The sequence below is a fragment of the Debaryomyces hansenii genome (genome assembly GCF_000006445.2).
Source record: "Debaryomyces hansenii CBS767 chromosome C complete sequence".
Taxonomy (NCBI): Eukaryota; Fungi; Ascomycota; class Pichiomycetes; order Serinales; family Debaryomycetaceae; genus Debaryomyces; species Debaryomyces hansenii.
This window is the reverse complement of record NC_006045.2, coordinates 1,209,222-1,233,977: the sequence shown is the minus strand read 5'-3', so window position 1 is coordinate 1,233,977 and position 24,756 is coordinate 1,209,222. Positions and strand designations below refer to the sequence as shown.

General features: G+C 35.8%; 14 protein-coding genes across 14 annotated transcripts; 5 read left to right on the top strand and 9 right to left on the bottom strand. All coding sequences in view use genetic code 12, as the record gives it.

The window, feature by feature from the left end:
* Window positions 1-443: 443 nt before the first annotated feature.
* DEHA2C14058g (DEHA2C14058p) lies at window positions 444-1,598 on the top strand (the record flags this gene model as incomplete). The annotated part of the gene is made up of 1 exon (XM_458290.1): window positions 444-1,598. One exon carries the CDS (start codon window positions 444-446, stop codon window positions 1,596-1,598), a length of 1,155 nt encoding a protein of 384 aa, XP_458290.1.
* Window positions 1,599-1,994: 396 nt separating this feature from the next.
* DEHA2C14036g (DEHA2C14036p) lies at window positions 1,995-2,456 on the bottom strand (the record flags this gene model as incomplete). Its single annotated transcript, XM_458289.1, has 1 exon — window positions 1,995-2,456. The coding sequence occupies one exon, from the start codon at window positions 2,454-2,456 to the stop codon at window positions 1,995-1,997; it is 462 nt and encodes a 153-aa protein (XP_458289.1).
* Window positions 2,457-2,618: 162 nt separating this feature from the next.
* DEHA2C14014g (DEHA2C14014p) lies at window positions 2,619-4,655 on the top strand (the record flags this gene model as incomplete). The annotated part of the gene is made up of 1 exon (XM_002770169.1): window positions 2,619-4,655. One exon carries the CDS (start codon window positions 2,619-2,621, stop codon window positions 4,653-4,655), a length of 2,037 nt encoding a protein of 678 aa, XP_002770215.1.
* A 97-nt stretch (window positions 4,656-4,752) lies between these two features.
* On the bottom strand, window positions 4,753-6,417 carry DEHA2C13992g (DEHA2C13992p; the record flags this gene model as incomplete). The annotated part of the gene is made up of 1 exon (XM_458287.1): window positions 4,753-6,417. The coding sequence occupies one exon, from the start codon at window positions 6,415-6,417 to the stop codon at window positions 4,753-4,755; it is 1,665 nt and encodes a 554-aa protein (XP_458287.2).
* A 118-nt stretch (window positions 6,418-6,535) lies between these two features.
* DEHA2C13970g (DEHA2C13970p) lies at window positions 6,536-7,999 on the bottom strand (the record flags this gene model as incomplete). The annotated part of the gene is made up of 1 exon (XM_458286.1): window positions 6,536-7,999. The coding sequence occupies one exon, from the start codon at window positions 7,997-7,999 to the stop codon at window positions 6,536-6,538; it is 1,464 nt and encodes a 487-aa protein (XP_458286.2).
* A 254-nt stretch (window positions 8,000-8,253) lies between these two features.
* DEHA2C13948g (DEHA2C13948p) lies at window positions 8,254-10,122 on the top strand (the record flags this gene model as incomplete). The annotated part of the gene is made up of 1 exon (XM_458285.1): window positions 8,254-10,122. The coding sequence occupies one exon, from the start codon at window positions 8,254-8,256 to the stop codon at window positions 10,120-10,122; it is 1,869 nt and encodes a 622-aa protein (XP_458285.2).
* Window positions 10,123-10,409: 287 nt separating this feature from the next.
* On the top strand, window positions 10,410-11,219 carry DEHA2C13926g (DEHA2C13926p; the record flags this gene model as incomplete). Its single annotated transcript, XM_458284.1, has 1 exon — window positions 10,410-11,219. The coding sequence occupies one exon, from the start codon at window positions 10,410-10,412 to the stop codon at window positions 11,217-11,219; it is 810 nt and encodes a 269-aa protein (XP_458284.2).
* A 66-nt stretch (window positions 11,220-11,285) lies between these two features.
* DEHA2C13904g (DEHA2C13904p) lies at window positions 11,286-11,901 on the bottom strand (the record flags this gene model as incomplete). Its single annotated transcript, XM_458283.1, has 3 exons — window positions 11,286-11,685; window positions 11,740-11,804; window positions 11,860-11,901. The coding sequence occupies 3 exons, from the start codon at window positions 11,899-11,901 to the stop codon at window positions 11,286-11,288; spliced, it is 507 nt and encodes a 168-aa protein (XP_458283.1).
* Window positions 11,902-12,252: 351 nt separating this feature from the next.
* Window positions 12,253-13,896, bottom strand: DEHA2C13882g (DEHA2C13882p; the record flags this gene model as incomplete). Its single annotated transcript, XM_458282.1, has 1 exon — window positions 12,253-13,896. The coding sequence occupies one exon, from the start codon at window positions 13,894-13,896 to the stop codon at window positions 12,253-12,255; it is 1,644 nt and encodes a 547-aa protein (XP_458282.2).
* A 445-nt stretch (window positions 13,897-14,341) lies between these two features.
* On the bottom strand, window positions 14,342-16,480 carry DEHA2C13860g (DEHA2C13860p; the record flags this gene model as incomplete). The annotated part of the gene is made up of 1 exon (XM_458281.1): window positions 14,342-16,480. One exon carries the CDS (start codon window positions 16,478-16,480, stop codon window positions 14,342-14,344), a length of 2,139 nt encoding a protein of 712 aa, XP_458281.2.
* Window positions 16,481-17,035: 555 nt separating this feature from the next.
* On the bottom strand, window positions 17,036-20,239 carry DEHA2C13838g (DEHA2C13838p; the record flags this gene model as incomplete). Its single annotated transcript, XM_458280.1, has 1 exon — window positions 17,036-20,239. The coding sequence occupies one exon, from the start codon at window positions 20,237-20,239 to the stop codon at window positions 17,036-17,038; it is 3,204 nt and encodes a 1,067-aa protein (XP_458280.2).
* Window positions 20,240-20,849: 610 nt separating this feature from the next.
* Window positions 20,850-22,280, top strand: DEHA2C13816g (DEHA2C13816p; the record flags this gene model as incomplete). The annotated part of the gene is made up of 1 exon (XM_458279.1): window positions 20,850-22,280. One exon carries the CDS (start codon window positions 20,850-20,852, stop codon window positions 22,278-22,280), a length of 1,431 nt encoding a protein of 476 aa, XP_458279.2.
* A 99-nt stretch (window positions 22,281-22,379) lies between these two features.
* On the bottom strand, window positions 22,380-24,068 carry DEHA2C13794g (DEHA2C13794p; the record flags this gene model as incomplete). The annotated part of the gene is made up of 1 exon (XM_458278.1): window positions 22,380-24,068. The coding sequence occupies one exon, from the start codon at window positions 24,066-24,068 to the stop codon at window positions 22,380-22,382; it is 1,689 nt and encodes a 562-aa protein (XP_458278.2).
* Window positions 24,069-24,379: 311 nt separating this feature from the next.
* Window positions 24,380-24,734, bottom strand: DEHA2C13772g (DEHA2C13772p; the record flags this gene model as incomplete). The annotated part of the gene is made up of 2 exons (XM_458277.2): window positions 24,380-24,413; window positions 24,502-24,734. 2 exons carry the CDS (start codon window positions 24,732-24,734, stop codon window positions 24,380-24,382), a joined length of 267 nt encoding a protein of 88 aa, XP_458277.2.
* Window positions 24,735-24,756: the final 22 nt, after the last annotated feature.

The window sequence follows — 24,756 nt, the reverse complement described above, 5'->3', positions numbered from 1 at the left end:
GAGGTCTAGGCCTGTGCTCGCAAACTGGCACATTCAAAAAAGAAATTGTAATTTAACTTTAATTGGTCGAATCATAAACAGATCTTCCGAAAAGAATTTTTTTCTTACCTCGTCTATGTAATTAACGGCACTGAATAGGCTTAATTAAAAACATAAATAACAATAATTTTGCTGTTTTGAATATTGCAGGGCTTTTTTAGTTTTTTTCATCTCACCTGTTATTTCAAGTTACACTCGCTGTTGTCAGAAAATCAATTTAGTAAATTTTAATTTTAAATTTATTATCTTTTCTTGCAAAGTTATTTACCAACTATAGTCTTTCCTTATTATAGCTATTAACTGATTATCCAATCTTTTATACCCGTAATTGATATTACACTTAATTTCCTACACATTCATTTAGAGGAAATTCAAATCAAAACTACAAACTTGATATTATTATTATGAAATACTCCGTTTTAACTGTTTTAGCTTTAGCTACTGCTTCTTTGGCTGCTCCTTTAGAAGGCCACAAGCACCACCAACATCAACACAAGAGAGACAGTGTTGTTAAGCAAGTCACCCAAGTTGTTTACGTTGATTCCAACGGTAACCCAGTGACTTCTTCTGGTACTGCTGCTAGCACCCAAGCTTCGCAAGGAACTGGTTCTGCTACCACTTTGTCCACTATCACTTCGAGCTCTGCTTCTTCTAGTGAAGCTGCTTCGAGTTCTGCTTCGGAAACCGACTCTGGTTCATCTTCCACTGGTGGATCCTCTTCTGGATCTTCTGGTATCTCCGGTGACTTGAAGGCCTTCTCCGATCCAACTGACAAGTTCGAAGACGGTAAGTACAAGTGTTCTGAAGTCCCAACCGGTCAAGGTGTTATTGCTGTTGACTGGATCTCCGGTTTGAACGGTGGTTGGACTTCAATCATGAACGAAGACGGTGACACCTCTTCCAACTGTCAGGACGGTTACTACTGTTCTTACGCTTGTCAAGCTGGTATGTCTAAGACCCAATGGCCATCTGAACAACCAAGTAGCGGTATCTCCGTTGGTGGTTTATACTGTAAGGGTGGTTACTTATACAAGTCCAACTCCGACCAAGACTACTTATGTTCTTGGGGTGAACAAAGTGCTGAATTCTCTTCTGAAATCAGCAAGGACATTGCTATCTGTCGTACCGATTACCCAGGTTCTGAAAACATGAACATTCCAACCTTATTAGAAGGTGGTAATACTGCTCCAGCCTCTGTTGTTGACTCTGCTGAATATTACACCTGGAAGGGTGGTAAGACCTCTACCCAATACTACGTTAACAACGCTGGTGTCACTGTTGAAGACGGTTGTATCTGGGGTACTGAAGGTTCCGGTGTCGGTAACTGGGCTCCTGTTGTCTTAGGTGCTGGTGTTACTGATGGTAAGACTTACTTATCTTTGATTCCAAACCCAAACAACCAAGACTCTCCAAACTATAACGTTAAGATTGTCGGCGAAAGCGGTGCTGACGTCAACGGTGACTGTAAATACGAAAATGGTTCTTACAACGGTAAGGGTACTGATGGTTGTACCGTCACCGTCTCCTCCGGTAAGGCTAAATTTGTCTTCTACAACTAAGTTGTAGGACAGCTTAGCGTTTGAGTATGTTTTCATGTATTTACTATTGTTGGTGTTTGCGTTTCTTCTCGTGGTTTATTATACCTTTATACCTTCTTGTCTCATTAGACGGATTTAATTATCCATTCGTTTTTCTTTTTATTTAGATTGCAATAGTACTTGTTAATAATTCATTCGTGTAGAATATTATATCATTGTTGCTAGGTTTAAGCCTGTTTGAACCAATTGAACGTGTAAGCCTTTGGAGACAAATTTCAAAGCTACTACGACAAACTAGTTAGAAGATATTGTGGTCATTAACATATTACGGTTAACCGATTATCATTATTAATTAGTGGATTATATACAAAGCTTTAGATGCATCTCAGCATTCGTTACGTATGGATTAAAGGTGGATCAGCCAAATGCTATAGAATGACAATAATTTATGATCAACTCGTTATTTGTCTTGAACAAGTGGTACAAATCTCCTAGTTTTTCATCAGGGTTTGGCTGAAATGAATTCTGTATATATAAGTAAATTAGATTGCTTTTAATTTTCAATCTTTTGATCAAAAACTTACTTATCGTTGATATCGATTGATTAGAAGATATCTTAAATACTCTTGGGTTTATACTAGGAGTCGAGCCTATCGGCTGAAATCTAATTGTGACTTTGAATATACCACTTTCATTAGTTATTCTGCTCAATTGTACCTGTTTTTGATCGGGAAGCTTTTCCAATACTATAGATGTAGATAATGGAATCCTAGTTTCAATTTTCTCGTCTTCAATAACTTTATCCTCTAATGTATCAGATACTTCAGAAGCATCAGAAGTATCAGATGATTCATCTTGATCAGATTGTATCATGGACATGACTATACCTTGTTGTTTTGCGGACAGTTTGTAAAAAATTACATTGTCGCTTTGTAGTATTGGCCGTTTGACTGAGTCGCATTAATTTTATCTGCTTCATCAAAAGACCAGCTTTTGGGTTTTTCAAGCAACTTTCGTCTTTAGGAATAAACTACAATAATCATGTCAGAATCAGATACTTCTAGTATAACTAATGCAAGCGAATCAACCATCGAGACTTTTGAGTTCGACAAAGTCTTGAAGAGTCTAGAATTAGCTGTTGAGGATATCAATGAGTCAAAAGATTATCTTTCGTATAGTACTTTGTTAGACATATATTTAAGCGACCCATACAAGTATTCATACGAAGAAAGAGAAGAGCTCTTAGAGCATTTGCTAACAATATTAAACAATAATACGGAATTGACATACGAAATTGGATGGGATTTACCAAATTTATTAATTCTATACGTAGACCTGAACTTTCAATTCGATGGCTCCATTAGGAGTTCACCCAATGTGTATAAGGTTTTGAAAATATTTGAATGTTTAGCGTTGAATGGGAATCCAAAGGAGTTGTTTTTGAAGAGCTGTGAATTATTGAATGATATCAAGGTTTCTGACAACAATACCACAGATAACATCGAATTTAAAGAGAAATTCTTTGAGATTAAACTTTACTGTATTTTTGAATTAATCGATAGTTGCTTAAAGAAAATCAAGACCTTCTATCCCTCTAGGTTTTTGTCTATGACCATTTCATCATTTCTCAATTCGACGCAGGCGAATATGGGTACTTCAAGTTACAATCATTTTATTCTAAAGAGGGCATATGTTTTTGCAAGGAGTTATTCTACGCCCCCTTTCCCTGATAAATTCGATGATTTGACGAAGGAAGAGGTCGACAAAATTAAAGCAGATGAGGACTATTTGCAACGAAAATTATTAACGGGATTTTTAACAGAAGTTGCAAGCTTAGTCGGTAAAACTACGTCTCTTGATTATTCTGTGGATATATTGTCATACTTTCAGGAACTTAATAAAAACCCATCGGGTAAGGCTTTTGCATATCGTGCGGACTCTACTTTAATGGATAGATGTACTGAATTAGCGTTATCTTTTGATATTGATTTGAGCAAAATTTTTAAACAGTATATCGTTGACTCTCATAAAATTTTCCATTCTTTCGATTATACCACAGATCAGGATGAACTTAGTGGTGAGATATTTGAGAAAGTTATTGTTGACTACCAAGAAAATGTATCGAATTTTATTGTGGATAATAATGTGAAGGAACTTAATAATTCAGTTAATGGCTGCTTAATTTTATACACTCATTCTATTGCTTCGAAGAGGCTTTATGATAGAGTAGAATTGACTTTTAAGGATGCTTTAGTTCTCACGTTGAGGTCAGTGATACCAAGCTTAATACATCCATCATTCAGATCAAGAGGTGTTGCCGATGTATGTTTATTTTGGTCATGGCTTGCAATTCATAAACTGACTATAAATAATAAAAAAATCGAATTAGAAATAACGAAAATTCCAAGTACCTTATTATCTATTTATTATCAAGCTTTATTATTTATTTGTACCACGTTGCCTTCCGCTTCTAACTTCAGGTATGGTACGTTAACATTATTGACAAAAATTTTAACATTATCACCGGAGGACATCTCATTTTCCTTTATTAAGGATTCGCTAATGAATTGCCCGTATGATAACGTCAAAGCTGTCTTGATTGGCGTGTTGAAAGAATTGTTGACTAAGGTGAAGCCAACTTCCTTGACTGAAAATATGATGAACTTAAATATTAAGGACACGAGTAAGTCAGCTCCGATATTACCTAGCCGAGATGTGTCGAAAAATTCTAATAAATTTCTTACATTGAATAAAGAAAAGGCAGATGATATCTTTGAATTAATTGATGAAGCAATTGAATTGACGTTCGTGGAAGATCCTGAAAGTGGCGACAAGGTTAGTGTTGAACTTAATCAATCTAAATTTTCAACTTTATCTGCTTATTTGAATCTTTTGGTCGTTCTTAAAGATGATCCTGCTATTAAAACCGATCCTTCACGTATCGATAAAATATTAGAATTAATGGATGAGAATATTTCTCAAATTAAACAGAATAGAAAGCCTGATTCAGATGCCGATAAAGCGGAACTAAATGCAGTTGACATGTTGAACATTACGCTTGACAGGATAAGAGCTTAATTCAGTTTGATGCTGTTTAGGTATATTAGTAATATATGTTTTGTTATTATATTATAGTCAACATAGTTAATTAACATATACAGATGAAGTTTACTTTTTACTTTTTACTTTTCGAGGATGCCTTTTTATTCGATGTAGTATTGTTTCTGTCGTCAACCAAAGGACCCCAATACACGAAAAAACCATCTTTTGTCGAAGTGATCTCTTCTTCCCATTGCAATTCTTCATCATCAATAAATGGGTCTTCATAATCATATTTCCCCACCTTTCTATTCATTTTAACTTCATGTCTTCTAGCTAATTGTTCTTCTGTTAATTCCTCTTCAGTAGCCTTCTTCTTTTTTGCAAGAGGATTTCCGGAAATAGGACCTTGCTCATCAATAATCGGTAATTCATCTTCTTCAATATCTTCTTCCATTCCATCGTCTTCATCATCAATAATTTCATCCATCAAATCAATTGCGGATTTTGCATTAGGATGTATTACAGACCATCCATATTTATCTTCAGCCAACTTTAATACATTTATCACAACTTCTGATTGGCCAGGCTTGGGATTGGAAGGGTCAATTAAGGGTATATTTATTGCAATTATTGGTGGTTCTGGTTTTTCCTTTTCTCTCTCTTTCTCTTTCTCTTTCTCCTTCTCTTTTTCCTTTTCCTTTTCCTTTTCCTTCTCTTTCTCTTTCTCTTTCTCTTTCTCTTTCTCTCTTTCCTTATCGTTTTCAGATGTTTTGTTATTATCCTTTTCAATCTTAACGTCTTCTTTAAGACTGGGTGGTGACATAGTCAAATCTATTATTTGGGGCGAGGGTAATAATATATCATTATCTTTGATTACATTTCTTTCCGTTGTCATATTAGGATGAACAACGGACTTGGATGGGTCTGCGCTTGGTGGTGTAACTGCCTCTACAGACTTTTTCTTAGATTTAACAGATTTTTTTGTTTCATTAATCTTAGGGTCCGTCTGTTTTGATTTGACAGCTTTCTTCTTTTTTGGAGATTCGGTTGAAGCTTTAGTTACCGTGTTTTCAACTTGCGGCAAACCTACCGTAGAGCCCCCTGAATCCTTAACCTTTTCAGACTTTCTTTTCTTAATCGCTTGCGTCCCATTGTCATCTGAAGGCTTCCTTTTTTGTACCCTCTTTTTCTTTTCCTTTGGAGCTGAAAGTTCTGGTTTGTTTTCTGGTTCGGAATCAAGATTAATTATAGCGTTAATGGAAGTCTTATTGTAAGAAGGTTTACTTGAGCCAAGATGGAAACTTGTTTGAAATTGTTTAATTTGATCTATCCCAATTGCTTCTTTCGGTGCTAATCGAGCGAGATTGGGTGGGGTGACTGATTTTGGCAATAAAGTAGGCAAAGATGGAGATGGTTTTATTGCTACCGGCTTGATTGGCTTAGTCGATTTTCTCCGAATTGGACCTAAACCAGGAAGGTTATTATTACTATTATTGAAATTGTTCATATTTGCGATAGTAGGCAGCCTATTATCCGTATCAATTATATTTGGATATTCTTTTCTGCTTGTTGATGCAGGGGAAATATCTAATGTAGTTTGATACTGTGACACCCATTGTTGTAAAGGAATCGTGGATGTTGTGTTTGAATTCAATGGGGTGTTCTGGGTTGATCTTGCTAAGACCGGCGAGCTAGCTATAGGAGGTTTTTGTACCATGTTCGAAATATTAGATCCCAGATTCTGGCTTTTTAAAAGACCCCCTGGGGTAGTGGATGCCGGTTGATTGTCCTGAGACATAATGCTGTGGTCAGTGTATCTTCAAACTTATTTTCACAAGCTAATAACAAACGTACTATAAATTCCAAAAAAAAATACATACTCGCACAATTTTTATATGGGTATTATTATATACATACTATGCTCTATCTAATTGAATAACATTGGAATGGAAACCCAACTTACTTAAAGTAAGACAGGTATCACTACCGTAACCCTCCAAGGAATTCATCAGCAAATTACCATTCCAGTAATCGGCATAAATTTTGCACATTGGCAAGCCTAAGCCTAACTTATATTCATGAGGTCTGATAATTAAGCTGTCCAAAGTGGACTTTTTAGTCTTTGGAGAAATGTTTCCCAAAGATGTTTGTTCTAGGAAATTATCATTTTCCAGAGTTTTAATGACGGAGGAGCCAGCTGCCGTAACTTCTAAGTTTGAATATAATTGTAAACCGGGAATTCTATGAAAATTGGCCAAGCTTCTTCTGGCAAATTCAGAGCCCTTCCCAAAGGACCAAACATCTGATAACTTGTCATGTGTCATACCACCTCCTTGATCGGAGATTCTGAAAAGAACATGCTTTTTTGAGTCAATAATTGTGATCTTGATTGGTGGTAGTTTTCTAGATGTTTTCTCTTTGTGGGTATTTATAACTGCCTCATAGGAGTTTCTCAAGATTTCCCCAAACAAATAATGCAAGTGTGGCACCATGAAAGGAAAGCTTGTATCTACGTCACCTTCGATTTCCAAATCAGGCATATTCTCTTTATTAGGATAAAATTCAAGCATTGAGTTTTTAATCAAGTCACCCACCTCTTGGAAGTTATCACTGGCTTTACATGTTTGGAAAAGTTCACCAATATAGTCAGGAGGTTTGCTCGAGTTGGGCAGCGACCGGTAATTCTCAGTCATCGATAAATGCTCTTCGACAATAACTCTTCTACTAATCCGCGATCTGATCATAGTACTCATAAACTTATCCAATTCTTCCCTTGGGAAATTGGTCAAAATAGAAACCTCTAATGCCCCCATCATTAAATGCGACAAGTTGAATATATGGTCGTCCAATAAAAAAGAAAGGGTTTCACAAAATCTGTCATTATCTTCTAGCGTATTAATAGGCGGAATTTTTCTAAATGCATTAAACAGATGATAGTAACTTTCATATATTTGACCCAAATGAAAATTATTAGCTATACCAAACGGTAACGTCTGCAAATCTCTGATTCTCATTGCCAATCTTATAGGCAATTCAAGTCTCACGAAATTGGCACTATGTACTATCTTTTGCTTGCTGAGCTTTTTACCAAAGCCTGCCAATTGCCGAAGCGACACAGGATGGGGATCCTTTCTCAGGTATTTCATTAATACCTCATTCTGATAGAAGTGATGTTGATTTAAGATATTTGAATATGACGGATATGGCCCCAAATCTTGCACATGGCTTGCAATTTCTTCCTTGTTCAACGATAAGAAATCATCATCTATATACGAATGAGACGTAATTGGCGATTGTTTAGTACTAAATTTTGATCTTGGGAAATTGTAAATACCGGGAACTATTTTTCGACAGCTTTTTCCACTTGTTTTGAGCATCATTATATACTTCAATGGATACGTTTCAATAAGGGATCATTCAATACGATCCTAAAGTGACCTGAATTATGACCCATTTCTGTCCGATTATCAATATTGACATGTTTCATAACCAAAATTAAGGAACAATTTATGTGCAGTCCCCATATAAGCTAACCAGCCATCTCTAATTTATTTACTGAAAACAAAGATGGTTGAAGAAAATATGTCTAGGATGCTCTAGAGAGTGATTTGACCATCATAGACAGTTATAAGTAATGAATGTTACCAGCAAAGGGTATTATACGTCAGATTACCTCAATAACGTCACCAGAAATCGACATGTTGGGCTGCCTGATAACGAAAGGAAGCAATATGATTACTTCAGTCGGAACAGAGCCCATAGTCCACGTACAGCCACAAGTATTACAGGAGATGGTTCACCGAGCTCGACTAGGTCAAGGACTCCTGTGGCTAGATCCAGGACACCATTATCACGGCCAAGGACACCTTCAGAGATGAATGATGCAAAAGGCGCAAGGCCCCAATGTTCAGAGAGTTCGAGCCTGCCAGGGTCGCCATTATCATCTCCAGTTGTGGAAAACTTCAATGCAACCATGGGGAAAGCATCAGGGACCAAGTCTGCTTCTAAGGAAGACGTTATCTATGATCCGGATTACTTAGAGCAAGGAATAACCCCGGCGGAGTTAAATGTTCTTCAGAATAAGAACTCTCCAAGTTACCCACAAAAGATTCCAAGAGATAAAGCGTTGATAAACGGAAAGTCAATTAGACAGCCTGTAAAGTATTCTCAGGGGGACTATTACATTAAGCAGAAGCAAAGGTATGATGGTTCTCCATACAAACCCAAGTTTTATACTCATAAGACGTTCCGGGATGTTTTTGAAGATGAGCAGGAGTTACTGGAAAAATATAACCCTATGGAATCCGTATTTGATGACCCTGAAACGAAAAGGGAACAGGATCAAAGTCAGAGACTTAAAAGAGCTTTTAAAACAATTCAGACTAAACTAGGTAAAGATAACTACAACGAATACGATTATTATAAAAATAGAGATATATCTCCCAGCGAAAGGAGGGATGTATTTATTAATGCAACGGCCACTAACACTGGCAATGATGACGACGAAAATGACTTGAACAATAAAATATACTTGACGGAAGAAGAAAGGAAGCAATTGAAGAAAAATAAAAACTTTAAAAATGTATGGAAAAGAAAGTTGAAGAAAGCTTCAAAAGAATTAGGTAAGGATTATTCCAATAATCTTAATTACTCAAATGGTCGGATAGAGGATATTCCATCAGCTGAACCAATAGTACTTGAACCAGAAGAACCAAAGGAGATAGGTAATTTAGGTACCTCTTCCAGTAACGGTCCAGAATTTCATCCTCTATGGAACTATATACTATCTTGGTTGGCGTATGATCAAACTGAACCACCAGCGTGTCAAGAGGAACCAATAGCTAATAATAACTTTAGATCAAAAATGAAACACGGTATGAATAAAGATGCCGTCAAATTCGACATGAGAAACATAAAGAAAAATTATAAAGGCGTGGTAAACAGATGGGGTCAGCCAGCTTCTGCATTATTTAATAATGGGCAAATTCCTCGGAATCAAAAAGGCTTAATGAGGAACCTGGGGGGTTCAGTAATTGCGGCTCCTCCAGGAATGCTCGATGATCTGTCACAAGAGTTTGTTATCGAAGTTGATGATGGAAATGACGAAGAAAGCTATGTAGATGAGGAACTATACTATGATCCTACTAGTAGGCAGTTGCAAAGAAATCCACCGACGTCATTTTCGTCCTTATATCCCCAAACCAGGTTTAACAAGCAGAGAAGACAATCGGTCTTGGACTCATCAAAAGGTCCGGTTGCTATCATTTCAAATTTGAACACTCTCATTAAGAATATTAAAATAATGAGAATTATTTTTGCACCCATCGATATTATTGCTATGAATTTTCCAAACTTGCAGACGTTAGTAATAATGATTGAGTTAGTGATCTTTTTATGGCTCCTCTACGAATTGAGTCTCTTAATTGATGCATTGTGCATGATGGTGAAAGCTGTATGTGCACCTATGATTGCAATGGGAAGATTCATGAATAGAATTATGTAATACATATAAACTTTATAATATAAGACTAAGACTTTCTAAACAAATGTAATGTTATTGATGTAGATACTCTTTGACCTACAAATCATCTTCACTTGCTTGATTATAGAACTATTCTTGTCCATCGTTATCTCTATAAAACTACGCAAGGAAATAATTTCAATAAAAGTGTCCTTGGTTCGAATCTTGTTGCGTATTATTAAGTGACCTCAATTTTTAACGTGATTTTCACTATACAACATTGAAGGTATTATATTGAAACTCTAAGCATAAGAAGCCCTATTTTGATAATGAATTCGATGATAGTCGGTAGATCCACCTTAAGGTGTGGGATTATAAACCCAAGGATATTTAAATTCACTCATTTGAGATATTCTACGTCGACTGAAAATGTTAAGAAAGAGGAAAAGAGTCCAGAACAAGCTAAGAAAGAAGCTGCAGAATTAGCTATGCAATCTATTAAAGATTTAGGTGGTCTTTTTTCTTCGTCTTCGTCTGACGATGCTACTCAACCGATTGAAACCAAACCTGTTTTTCAAAATCCAAAATTGTTTGGAAGTTTAAGCTTACTCCATCAAGGACAAGTATTGAAAGAATTACAAGCTAAATTTGACCTGAAATGGACAAAGTTGACATTAGAAGACAAGAGATTAGGATACTACATTTACTTTGGAGACTGGGGTGTTAGGGAAGATTTTAAAAATTGGAATACTAATGAAGCACCTTACGATTTACCATTTCATATCCCGAGTAAAGTGAAAACTACGAAGCCAACAAACACCACGAAGATTAATAAGATAAACCCCCCTGTGATATTATCCGAAACACCTGTTAGAACTAAGCAATTTGACTTCAAAAGAGTAGACGGAGTTTCAAAGTTCTTTATTTATTTGACTATATTTATATCTATGCTTGCAATCTACAGAGACAAAAACTACGGCGAAGAATTCAGACCCGCAGAGGTTATCATCGAGGATGAGTACGAAAATCAAAGACAAGCCAGACAAGCCAGACAAGAACAACTAGAACATGAACTTTTGAAAAAACTCGACGACGAAAAGAAACTGTCCCGCAAATGGTATTACTTATGGTTAAAATAACTCTGTAAATAGAATATGTTTATTTAATATATATACAACACATAATGGTTCTAGTGTTATGCACATTTACTCAGCGTCATCGATGTCTTCGTCCTCATCTTCGTCTTCATCTTCATCATCTTCGTTCCAACTGTTTTCCACTGTTTCTCTCACTCTCTTAATATACTGGGATCTATGATCTTTATACAAGTTGGCCGCCTCCACATTTGCAGGAGAGCTTATATTAGGGTCGTTTAATAATGACTGGATGGACGTTAAGATACTCGACACATCATACGTGGGCGACCATCTATTTTGCAAAATATCCAAACACAATTCGCCTGATGCATAAACATTTGGGTGAAACATTTCACTAATAAACTTAACCGACGGTGGTTTGTTTGGATACTGTTCATCAAATTGTAGGATTAATCGAAATGTACCATCTTCAAACGGCGTATCGGCTGGACCTATGATAACTGCATTCCTATATTTTGTTAGTAATCCGATTTTTCAACTTAATTTCAAATAATATACTTACCAACTCATAACATTGTCTGGTAAAGGAGATGCAGAGACTCCACTCGGCGCGTCCTGTTGCATACGCTGTACTACGTTAGTATTGATCCGATGTTTTAAAAATTATTAAGCATCGACGTACCTTAAAATCACGCATAAGTCTTCTTTTAGCTGGCGTGGACATTTATAACTTCTTCTATAATATATCAATCAGGCTATCTAAGTATAATTCATGTAATGTAAAGTCGTAAACCTAAAATTGGTAATGAATGGACTGGAGATATTTGTCTATATTGCCACTATCATTTAAACTCGTACTTCATGAGACGTAATTTTAGGCATAATTCTGCACATAGTTATCGAGACAAGATGAATAAAAAAATTTATGTATTAAAACAACGGCAAATCGTAGGCAGTAGACATGATTGGTATAGATAAATAGAGATGATTAAAGAATTCTGATAATCAAATTGTAATATAAAGCTAAATAAAAAGAAAAAAAGAGAGAATAAAAGGAAAATAACCCCATATTCATCTAATTGGAATTCTTGTAGGCATCGTCCACCAAATTCTTAATATCGTTATATAAGCCTTCACTTTCGTGTTCAGCTTTATAAATCAACTTTTCGACTTTAGATTCGAAATTAGAAAGTTTGGCGGAAAGCTTTGTTTCTTTGTCAGAAACTTGTTGTTGCTCAGCATCGTTCCAGAATTCGGTTAAGTTATGGCCAGCACCATTGAAAGCTAAGACGTTAGGAGTGCCATCTTCTGGAATATCACTTAAGACACCCTTGGAACCATAATGGATCAAGTTCTTCTTCAATTGGTTTGGAGACACACCACTACCTGACATGGCGAATTGAGAATCACCACTTGGTTGCAAAGAGAGGTAGTAGGACAATAAACCACAGATATGTGGAGAGGCCATGGAGGTACCAGATAAGGTAGCAGTGGCGGAGTCGGAACCAATGTAAGTGGACAAAATGTTCAAACCAGGGGCGAAAATGTCAACACACTTACCGTAGTTGGAGAAGTATGCTCTAGCGTCAGCAATGGTTGAAGCACCGACAGTGATAGCATTTTCAGCACTGGCTGGAGAGGTGTTACATGCATCCTGGTTTTCGTTACCAGCGGCAACAGCAAAATGAATACCAGCCTTAACAGCAGCATTAACAACCAAGTCCAATGCTGGGGATTTACCACCACCTAACGACATGTTAGCGGTGGAACCCTTGAATCCCTTCTTATTTTCCTTGGCAGCTTCTAAATGTGCCTTGGTAGCAAATTCAACACCCTTGACAACATCAGACATACTACCAGATCCATTGGATCTTAAAACCTTGACGGCAACAAGGTTTGCGCCCTTGGCAACACCATAAGCATTGGATCCAATAGTACCAGCACAATGGGTACCGTGTCCATTACCATCGACATCAGCATCTCCCTCAGGGATGGTGGAACCCCACTTGGCTCTACCCTTGAATTCGTCATGGTCCACATTGACACCAGTATCAATAATATAAGCAGTAACACCCTTACCACCTTCAGTATCGTAAAGATATTGGTTGAATGAGTTCAAGCTCAATGGTTCTCTGTGGGACACTCTGGCTAAACCCCATGGAGCTCCCTTTTGGGTGTCAAATTCAGATGCATAGACCATGGAGTCCTTCTCAACAAACTTAACCAATGGGTTACGACGAATCATGTTAATAGTAGCCTCGTTGAAGAATCCGGTGTAACCAGATAACAAATTGTTGATGTTGAAGGAGTCCAGGATACCGCCTGCGATATCCAACTCTTTGATAGCATGCATAAATGGATCGTTTTCGCCCAAGTTACCCATCAAATTAGCATGTTCAGCAGCAACCCACTCTTGGTGGAATTGGATTTCGTCTGCACTCAATCCTTCCTTGAAAACAACAATATATTTATTTGGAATGATATCTCTGACCGACTCGGCATTGGCCACTGGCGCTGCCTCCTTGACCGATAATAACTCCACATTTAAGCTAGAAGCTACACTGCTTGCAGCTTGTCCTAATGCATTATTGCTCGACACAACACCTTTTTCGTTATTTTTTCCAAAAACATCAATGACTTCATCTACTGATGGAATGACTAAACCTTGGACCCCCAAGGTAGCCAAAATGGAAATAGCAACGGATCTTGATAATAACATATTTTTTTTAATTATTTATGAGTTTATTCTTTATTTGAGTAGTTTGTATAAGTAATTGTAACGTATAATAGTATAATAAGTACAATACTAACGAAGATAATCTAGTTTATCGTAGAAAAGGGATATAGTGGCGATAAGTAATTTATCTGAAACCGTTTGAGGCCCAAGTCCAGCCATACTTTTAATTTTGTGTCATCTACTAATCAAAGTCGTGTGATATGAGAATATATCACTGATAAGCAAAGGCCCATTGTAAACCTTCCTAGATTGAACTGTGGATGGCCGATAAGAGCTACAAGTTCGTAATGCGTGTAGAGATAAAGTAAAGGCTTGTCGAATGATAAACAAAGTCGGGTAATTATAGTTGTTTTATTGTAGTCTATATATATATATCTAAATTGGTAAGAAGAAGGTAGCTTATTACCAAAATAGGACATTGTGGAGTCTACGTCTTTTTGACACCATTATGTAGAAGCCAGTCCCTCACTGAGTCTTCATTTACGACTGATAGCTCGTTAATCGGCTTGTAAATTAGTTCTTCGTCGTATTCGTTCTCGGATGATAAGAGATAGAGGATGTCCTTGCGCAGTTGAATTGACTCATTAACACAGAACCATAGCCTGTTTACCGGGGGAGATGGTTTATTCTTGTTGACTGGGAGTTCGGGAGTGCGGATGCTGGAGAATAAGGAGTCGTTGATGTAGACTAGAAGTTCTTTGTGGGACATACCTGTGAAACGGGTGGGATTGTAGGTTTTGCAATTGTTATTTTTGCACCAGTCAAAGCCACATCCCTTCGTTAATTGGATCATATACTTCCTCTCGATTCTGCTCTGGAGTTTGATGTTGGTGGGATCGTGTTGGGGTGTGTATATCGAGCCAAAGCAGTAATCACAGAGTCCTAGCTGGTTACTTGTGTTATCCTTGATTATTATAATACAATTCTCATTCAGACACTTGTTAAAATTGATTTTAGTATTCTGGTTCATTTGTATCTTATCGAGGTCATGCATCTTCAAGTGTTTGGGCAAGTCTTTTGTTCTTAGTATTTTGTTGCACTTAAAGCACTCGGTGGTCTTGTTGCCGCAAGTGTTTTCATGGTTCGTTAGATTGGCTACCTTATCTTGAAAGGTGGACTCCCCTTGTGGTACTATCAAAAAACAAAACCGGCATTCGTGGAGTTTCCCGGGACATACAGATCCCTTGTGGTTAATGACTAGGTCTATAAAATCATTAAATTCTGCGGTGCTAGAGCATTGATTACATTCATAAGACGCTTCATGAAACAACTTATCGTGCTTGAACTTAAGCAATGATGAATTTCCATATTTTGCGGAATCGTTGCATTCATCACAATGCCAGTGGCTTGCAGGAATTTCCTTTAAAAATACCAAACCACAAGAACACTTGACATTATTTCTCAAGCAGAATGATTCATGAAGCAAAATTTTATCTTTGGATATTGCCTTGTTACAATTCGAACACTTAACAGTGTCATCAGATGTTTCATAATTATGGTCAATGGTTGTAGAATCTTTGGGACTGTTTTGTTCGTTCGTTATGGAGAGTGTAAGATTCCCGTTCAATTCCCATGTAAATGGCACAATGTATATGAAATGATCGGATATATCATCATCGATTTTATGAATCTTGGTCAAAAGTTCGTCATCCTGTTGCATGTTTATAGTTATCATCTTTTCGTATGTATTGGTCATATTGTTTTCTAATTTAAATTGTAAATCAAAATCGTCATTCATGGTAGTCCATCGAAAGTTTTCCAAACTTACCAACTTATCCAAACCAACAACTAAATCAAGATTAAAGAGAGATGAATAATCATGATTCAGACTAGTAACCTTTACTGTCAAGGGTTTTGATTTGTCATAATTTGAAAGATCCAATTTGTAGACCTGTGGTCGGAAATCGCTAGATGTAAATGGTTTTAATTCAATTATCTGCACTTCATCGTTCAAAAAAAGTTCATTAATATTATTGGAATCTACATGGTTGAAATTCTTATTGAATTCTAGTTGCTGGTTTGCCATTATATCATTTAACGGAATGACGTCAAGGATAATATCAGTATCTATAATGCCAATTGTATCTAATGATTCATCAACTGCTTCAACATATAACTCATAAACAGTAGGCCCATCTTCAATATAAAGTGCGCTATTCTTAGTCAAGGTAGTATAGAAGTTCGTCAACTTAGATTCAAGGAAAAACTTCCAGTTGTGAATTTGTGGATAAAACTGTAATGGTTTCAATGTTAATGATTTACCTTTGGGAATGTTACTAACCAATTCAACTCTTACAGTATCGTCATTTTCCGCTCCTATTTTATCAGTGATAATGCGAGGCAAAAGTATCTCCCCTTCATTTGATGAGAACTCTTTCACTCCAATGTAACAGGAGTTATTATTATGCCAGGCTCTAAATATTAGTGGATGGGGCAAACTCGATTCGCTGTAGGTATCAATAATCGATGACAAAACCGAGGGAGGAAGAATGGCTCGATCAGAATACCGAGGCAAATTTGATCCAGGCGTCACCTTCAACTCAAATTGTAAGTTATATCCCATCATTCACTATAAGCTTCTTCCCTGTAAAAAGTATTGGCGGTAGTTTTGCATCTTTGCCATTTTAACTAGTGGCAAGAATTGACTTTTTGATATCAAAGATGTATATGCAGGAGTTTCTAATAACTTCTTTTTTAATAGGGAATTCCGTTTTTTTAGTAATGTATACCAGCAGGAAGCTCTCACGACGTAGCCAATCAGAAATCACCAACTAGTAATAGCTTTTCTGTGTTAATTCAGTAGTAACTCAAATCAAGTTTAAATATTACTGTACGACATCCTTAAAAAGTCGCAATCTTGAATTTGTGTTCCAAAATTCCGTATACTGAAGAATTTTATGAACCTTTGTATGAAGCTTTAATAATCACTTGGGTTATGTTTGAGTAATATGACATGTCCTAATTCATTTGAGACTATTGAATTTGCTGACCTTTAATGGTTCGTCTATTATTTTTCGTTGTGATGAATTTTTCACTAACAGTTGCAAATTAATGTTGCAAGCATATATTGATAACTTTCTTGCGAAATTGAAATATTCTAATTAAATCTATAATCTACTATTTATTTATCAGCCACCATAGCATCATCATCACTTTCTTCATCACTTTCTTCATCACTTTCTTCTCCACTTTCTTCTCCACTTTCTTCTTCACTTTCTTCATCACTTTCTCCTTCATCGCTATTACAACTTTCACAGTCGTGTTCAATGTCAGCATTAATTTCTTCAATTGTAGCTTTATAACCTTGATCAACTAAAAACTTCTGAAAGCTCTCAGCCTTAGCAGGAGGCAAACAAGTAAATAAAACGGAATGTTTAGCATCAAACAAAGGTTGGAAGTATTTCTTTGTAGTATATACTAAGTCATCTGCAGTCAACATGTTTAACTCCTTCAAGAAAAGGGTACCGTAATTTGGTCCTCTTCCCTTGAAAAGATTATCAGAAATTTTGCAATTGGCGGAATCATAATTATTGGATTCACCATTTGCTAACTCATTCACAATCGCTGCAACTGCATTTTCAATACTAACAGTATCGAATTTCAAAGTACCATTACTATAATCGTCAATAATCTTTTTACCGGTAAGCCATGCCTGTTCAGCATCGGCACCTCTGTAAATCGAAAAGTTCAAGTAACCCGTTTCAATATTACGACGAATACTAGCACCGTATGCTAAACCTACACCACGGATACCCCTCCAGAAAGGACCTTCTACCGCAGTTAAAAATTCACTTGCCAAAGCTATTTTGAAAATATCCTTGTCCAAGTAATCAGTTGGAATTGGTGTTGATGAAATTAAATGAGTTGATTCAGTAGCTGGAGTGGTGACTATAAAGGCGTCTTCTGAACATTTCACACCAATATCAGATTTGAATTGGAATGAGCGAGGCATCTTTTCAAAAGGTTCTAACACGTACTTGTTGTTGTCCTTAAAATCATTAGCAAATTCAGTCCATGAGGAAATCGGTGTCGATAACGAACTGGAATTACCAACAACAAATATCTTGAAATTATTCAAATTGAAAAGTTGATTCTTTAGGTTGTTCAAATCCTGCTCGATTTCATGAAAGCTTCCATCATTAATCTTCTGAAGTAAGTCCTTATAAAATTCTTCTGTATTAAGACAATCTTGGGCCTTCCTTAATGTAGAGTCATTAAATAATGTTCTGTATTGAGAAGAATACATCATCAATTCGCCATTTCTTTTCTTGTCTGGTAAAGAGTTGATAATTTTTTCGATAATAATCTTAATTCTAGATTGTTCAATAACAGAATACTTTAAAACGTATAATAACCATTCAATTGCCTTGTTATAATTCTTTGTTTCGAATTTGACCTTAACGTTGATTAATTCTAAAAATTGACTGTCAAAACCATTATCTAATTGGTATTCGATCAAATCGTCATTGATTTTAGAAATGACTTCTTCATAAGGAATATATTCGCCTGATGGTAATTTGATTGGAAATGAGAATATTTCCTCCAAAATTGACATGTAACGCAACAACGCTGGGTCAGCTTTAGTTGAAGACATAACTAAGTTTATAGTCGTGAATTGGGATTTAAAGTCTTCAAGGTGGAAAAACATAGGAAAATTTTCTGGACAATCTTTCTTCAATAATTTATCGAAAGAATTTTCTTTAATATAATCTGTTTCAATATTATTGGAACCACTTTTATACGAGTTAGTTTCAATAAAGGAAATTTTTGATGGGTCAGGTTTACCAAATTGGGTTAAGATAGAGTCAGGGATAGGCGTATCGTTTATTTCCTGAGCTTTTTCTAAATTATCAGTCAATTCTTTCAACCCATCCTTACCATACTTCTCTCTAATTGATTTCAAAAGTTCCTTATTTTCACGCTTTTGTAACGTGTTCAATCTTGCTGAAGGTCTACCTAAGATAGTTGCCGACTTGTTCTCCACGAAGTATGTCTTAATTAATGTACACCATTGGTCTGCAGTCCAACCTTCTAATATCTCATATTCTCTTAAATCTTTACACCATTTACTCAAATCAGAACCATCAGTCTTGCCGTAAATGAATTCCGAAATTGCAATATTCGAGAAAGTGCTTGGGGACTTTTCTGTAGTAAATATAAACTTTAGTTTTTGTTGGTTCAAGATTTGCTTCAAATAATCTAAGTCTAAAGTTTTTGGATCAGTTTGAGTTTTAATTAATTCTTTGATTTTAAGATCGACCTCATATAACCTATCAGTAGGGATTCCGCTAACAGTAAAGTTCAACCCAGTTCTGATATAATCATCTGTGCTGTAATCAATTTCTGTAGCCATAGGATTTTCTATTTCAACTAAGTGCTTGTTGAATAAAGAAATGGCACTGTCAGTGAAAAATGATCCCACCATATCTAAGGCAACATTGAGAACAGTCTCGTCTGCCGTTGGTCCAATCCACGCGATTAACAATTCTCCCATGGATTCATCTTTATCAGGAAATTCTACTTCGTTAATGATAGTTTCTGTTAAGGGGAAGTCGTGCTTTGAGTCAACAAATGGCCTCTTATTTGGTACTGATGGCAATGGGGATAATTCATTGTCAAAATCCTCCATTATACGTAATAATTCTGATTCATCGACTGAACCGGTAATAACAACACATAAATTATCCGGTCTATACATCGATTTATGAAATTCCTTGATTTGATCATTCGTAAGATGGCGTAACTCAGACATCAACCCACCTGTTTCCGACGAGTATCCCGAATCTTTAGCATACAAGGTCTGTTGCATTTTTAAAAATGAGATAAACCATGATTGACTTTCAATTCCTTGCATCTCACTGAAAACAACACCTTTTTCTTTACCGCTTCCGTCAATATGGTACACCTCGGTTAAGCAGGCTTCATCTGTTAAAGTAGGGTTAAACAAATGGTCCAAATAGATAGGAAGCAACGTTTTAAACCCTTCCCAGCCTGCAGTAGTTAAAGTATACACCGTTTGGTCCACTGCTGTCCAAGCATTAGTAGAAGAGAAAAACCTATTACCAAGGTTATCTAACAAACCTTTGTATGGAAATTTCTTGGAACCCATAAAAATCAAATGTTCCAAAGTATGAGGACACCCTGAGTTGTCTGAGATTTCTGTAGCAACGGCAAAATAACCATTTACCACTGGTGACGGCTGATCAATATAAGTTACCTGTAATCCTGTTCTTTCTGATCTCCATTTAGTAATATGAGCTGGTGCATATTCTACACTGAACGATGTTTGTTTAACAAAATGGGATTGCAGTATAGTGGACACCATTTTGCAAAATCCTCTACTAATGTTCTTCGTTTTGAATAGAATTTTTAAAGTATGTCAAGAAAACAGCTATACTAGATGTCTTAGGCTTTTTGAAAAAAGTTGCAGTAGTGAGATTCGAAAAATTTCAGGCATCGATAAATATGTAAGACATATGAATACCCTTGAATACATATTTACGTAAGGGAAATACTGTAAAGGAAGTCTCAGATTAAAGGATATCTTATTGAATTTGTAAAACACTTCTTTAAACCTTCAGGGAAACTAAAGATATCACTCATGCAAGCCACGAAGTTCATTTGGGTCATACAATTCAAATTTTCTACAGTCTTAGGAAATCAACTATTCTAATGTGTACGATATTCGAGTAGTTCATTTAAGCGTATAAGATAATGTTGAAACCTCATGTCATTATGTTCAAGGTCTAACAAGTATCTGAGTAGTATACGAGCGCCGCATAAAAAAAAATTTGATAGATTTTTATCAAGATTAGAAATAGAGGTAAATAAAGGTTTGCATCCTTCAGTGTAGTCATAACTAGTAATGATATAGCAACCTAGTAACTAATATTCGCAAACAAGAAAGACATTTATTTATTAGTGAGCCATTTTTGATGAGTTCAATACTTCGAAAAGTGAAAATTGTACTCTGGGGTAAGACACCCGATGATCCTGAGGAAGCAAGATTACTAGTCAAAATTGATTGGTTTGTGTTATCATTTGCCTGTCTATTATACTGGGTGAATTACGTTGACAGATTGAATATTTCCAACGCATATGTTTCGGGTATGAAAGAAGATTTGAAAATGGAAGGAAACGAATTCAATATAATAAATACATGTTTTAATATTGGATACATTGTATTTTTAATACCAAATAACTTGATCTTGTTGAGAATAAGGCCTCGGTATTGGTTGACATTCTGCGCAATCGCATGGGGCTTATTAACTTTGGGTATATACAAGGTGACCTCTTACCGGCAAATATATGCAATTCGATTTTTTCAAGGAGCATTTGAAAGCTCGACTTTTGTTGGGGTTCACCTAATTCTAGGGTCTTGGTATAAAGAAGAGGAACTCACGAAGAGAAGTGCTATATTCACCTCCGCAGGACTAATAGGCAATATATTTTCCAGTACGATGCAAAGTGCCATTTACACAAATATGCATGATCTTAATGGTATAGCTGGCTGGAGATGGCTATTTATTATTGACTTTATTATAACAATTCCCATAGCTATATACGGGTTCATATTTTTTCCCGATACACCTGAGACTAGCAAAGCATTTTACTTCAATGAAAAAGAAGTTCAATTAGCTAAACTGAGAGTACACCAAAGACCTCACACAAAGCTCGATTGGTCCATATTTAAGAGGGTATTAGGAAGATGGCACTGGTGGCTGTTTTCCATGTTATGGATATTAGGGGGTGAAAACGAGTCATTTGGTAGTAATTCACTTTTTGCAATTTGGTTGCAATATTTTAACTATACTGTTCCTCATAGAAACCATTACCCCATGGGTGTGTATGCTATAGGTGTACTTGCGACATTTGCATTTGCAGTTTATATTGATGGTACACATGCACGATATCATTGGAGAATTGGAATAGTGATTGCAATAAGTATGGTTATTTCGACTATTCTACTTATATTAAGACCGTTATCTGCCAGCTATGTTTTTGCAGCTCATTATATTTCTGGCATTTCATACGCGGGGCAAGCAACTTTCTTTGCGTGGGCTAATATTGTTTGCCAAGATGATTTAGAAGAAAGATCAATTGTATTAGGATCTATGAATATGTTTAGTAATGCAGTTAATGCTTGGTGGTCGCTTTTATTTTATGTTGCAACTGATGCTCCAAAATTTAGAAAAGGATGTTGGGCAATGTTGGCAACCTGTATTAGCAGCGTAGTGGTCGTGCTTCTTATAAGATATCTTCAGTTGAGGGAAAGGAAGTATTCCGTATTAGACACGGTCATAATTAATAAAGATATTATTGAAGAACCAGAAAACTCGCTGATATATACCAAGATTGAATTATGATAAACATTTGCAATAATGTTTGATTATATTATTATTATCTTTATTATTATTATTATTATTATTATTATTATTATACATATATTTAATCAAGAAATGAAATTATTTAGTATCCAGTTCAGCCTCTTCGAATAATTTGAATATATTATTCACGTCATTCTTCATGCTTTTGGTTAATTGAACCAAATCTGTGTCAGACTTATTATACATAATACAATTAGCTAACATTAACATAATATCTCTTTTTAATTGTTTGATCAGTTGATATTCTGGTGGATCGTTCTTCAGCTTAATTGACTTTAAAATGTTTTTCAAGTCTTTTGGTTCATAAATTACCTCATGATAATCTGGTGCCTCTTTGGTATTAACTGCTTGCAAGAAAGGGGATGAAAATCTATGGGCCTGTATGTTATTTATCAAATTAACAGCAATATGTTGGAACCTTTTATGTTGTTGAGGAGTAGATACTGACAATGATCGGGAACGCTTTCTAGATGACTGAGAACGTAATTCTTCTTTAATACTACCATCAGATGATTTAGGTTCGGGAGTTTGAACATTATTTTTGGACTCAACTGGAGTAGCATTGCCTTGCTCACCTTTGACTTTCTTTGCATCTTTATCTACTTGTTGATCTTGTTCCTCTTCCAAGTTCAATTCCAATTTCTCTTCATCTTGTTCTTCTTCTTCATGTACTTCGTGATCTTCTTGCTCCTTTGGCTCTTCTTTTAGTTCTTCTTTTTGTTCTTCTTGACCTTCTACTGCTTGATCTTCTTGTTCGTCCACTTCTTGTTCATCTTTTGCTTCATCTTTTGCTTCTTCTTTTTCTTTTTGTTCTTCTTGTTCTTTTTGTTCTTTTTGTTCTTCTTGTTCTTCTTGTTCTTCTTGTTCTTCTTGTTCTTCTTGTTCTTCTTGTTCTTCTTGTTCTTCTTGTTCTTTGTCTTCTTCTAGTTCTTCTTGTTCTTTTTGTTCTTTGTCTTCTTCTTGTTCTTTGTCTTCTGGCTCGTCTGGATTTTCATCTTTGTTTTCAACTTGTTCTTCTTCTATGTTGTCTCCTTGTTCTCCGAGTTCTATATTTTCTGTTTCCTCTTTATCCAATTCATTATTCTCGTGCTCTTCTATGTCTTCAATGTCTTTTTCATTATGGTCATGCTCTACTTCTACGTCTAATCCAATTTTATCTTCTTCTTGATCATCTTCCGCTTCTATATCTTGCTCATAAGCCTTTTGAACTTCACCTTCTTGCTTTGTTTCTTCATTACTTTCAGTATCTTCTTGAACTTCACCACTTCCGATTTCTTCCTCTATGGTATACTTCTCTATATTTGTATCTTGTAGAGCATTGTCATTTTCACCTTTTTCTGACCCTACAGCACCAGTTTTATCCATCGAGCTTCTATATATAATACCTAAGTCATCAATGTTTTTAATAAGAAGCTTAGCATAGTTCAATGTAGACGTCACTGCTATATTGCTCAATATGGCTTGAAATGCTTTAGCATTTGTTTCGATTTTTAATATGTTGCCTGATACTTCAACAAAGTCTGCAAACTTTCTTTCTTTTATTAATGTAGCAAATGTTAATTTATCTACCTTGTAATCTACCGGAGCCTGATTGAATGCTTCAGTATAGTCCACAATCAAACCATTCATTTTTGCCAAAAAGGCATCTAAGCTTAATTCAACGGTTGATTGGCCTGTAAGATCCTTCAACTGTTTAACAGAGCTGTTGATAGTGGATGCTATAATTATCAGTACAAGATCTTTATCAAGTGATTCTATAGCAGCCATTATATGTATTGGTATGTAGCCGTGTTTACTTCGTATGCTTTGATTAATGAATTAAATGAAAATTAATTTTGTGTAATAGCATTCTAATACTTAATAAGTAGTTCCTACATTACAGACTCTATAATCGATTCATTGATAACCAGAATAACATTTGTATTATGTCAAGACTAAATATGTACAATAAGTATAAAGAGTGTTCCATTCATTACTTGAAAGAACAGGAAGAAAAAGTTCGTTATGTGACTTCATCTACATGAAATCTGTCTTTATTTTCATAATGGGCTTTATGCCCAAACAAACACAAACCATCACTAACGTTTTTGCATATTTTGCATCAATAAGGCACTAAAATGGGTTAGTATTCGTCTCTGAAAAATTACGAGATGGCATCTCCATATCTTATCCTATAATTTCGACTTGAAAAATTACTTACTTTTGCTCTTGGAATCTTTGGCCAACTCTTTCACTGTGTTTCAAGAACTTTTCAGAACATTTGGTGATACAACCAGTTTCCTTGGTGGTCAAGTTGTTAGATGTAAAGTCGTTGACACAGTCATCGAAACATTTGGAGACTAAGTTTGAGTATAATCTCATAAAGTCCTTCATTTGCTTTTGTTCAACGATTTGTTGAAAATCTTGTTGTTCCTTAACATTTAATTGGTCCATTTTAACTAATATCTATTTTATT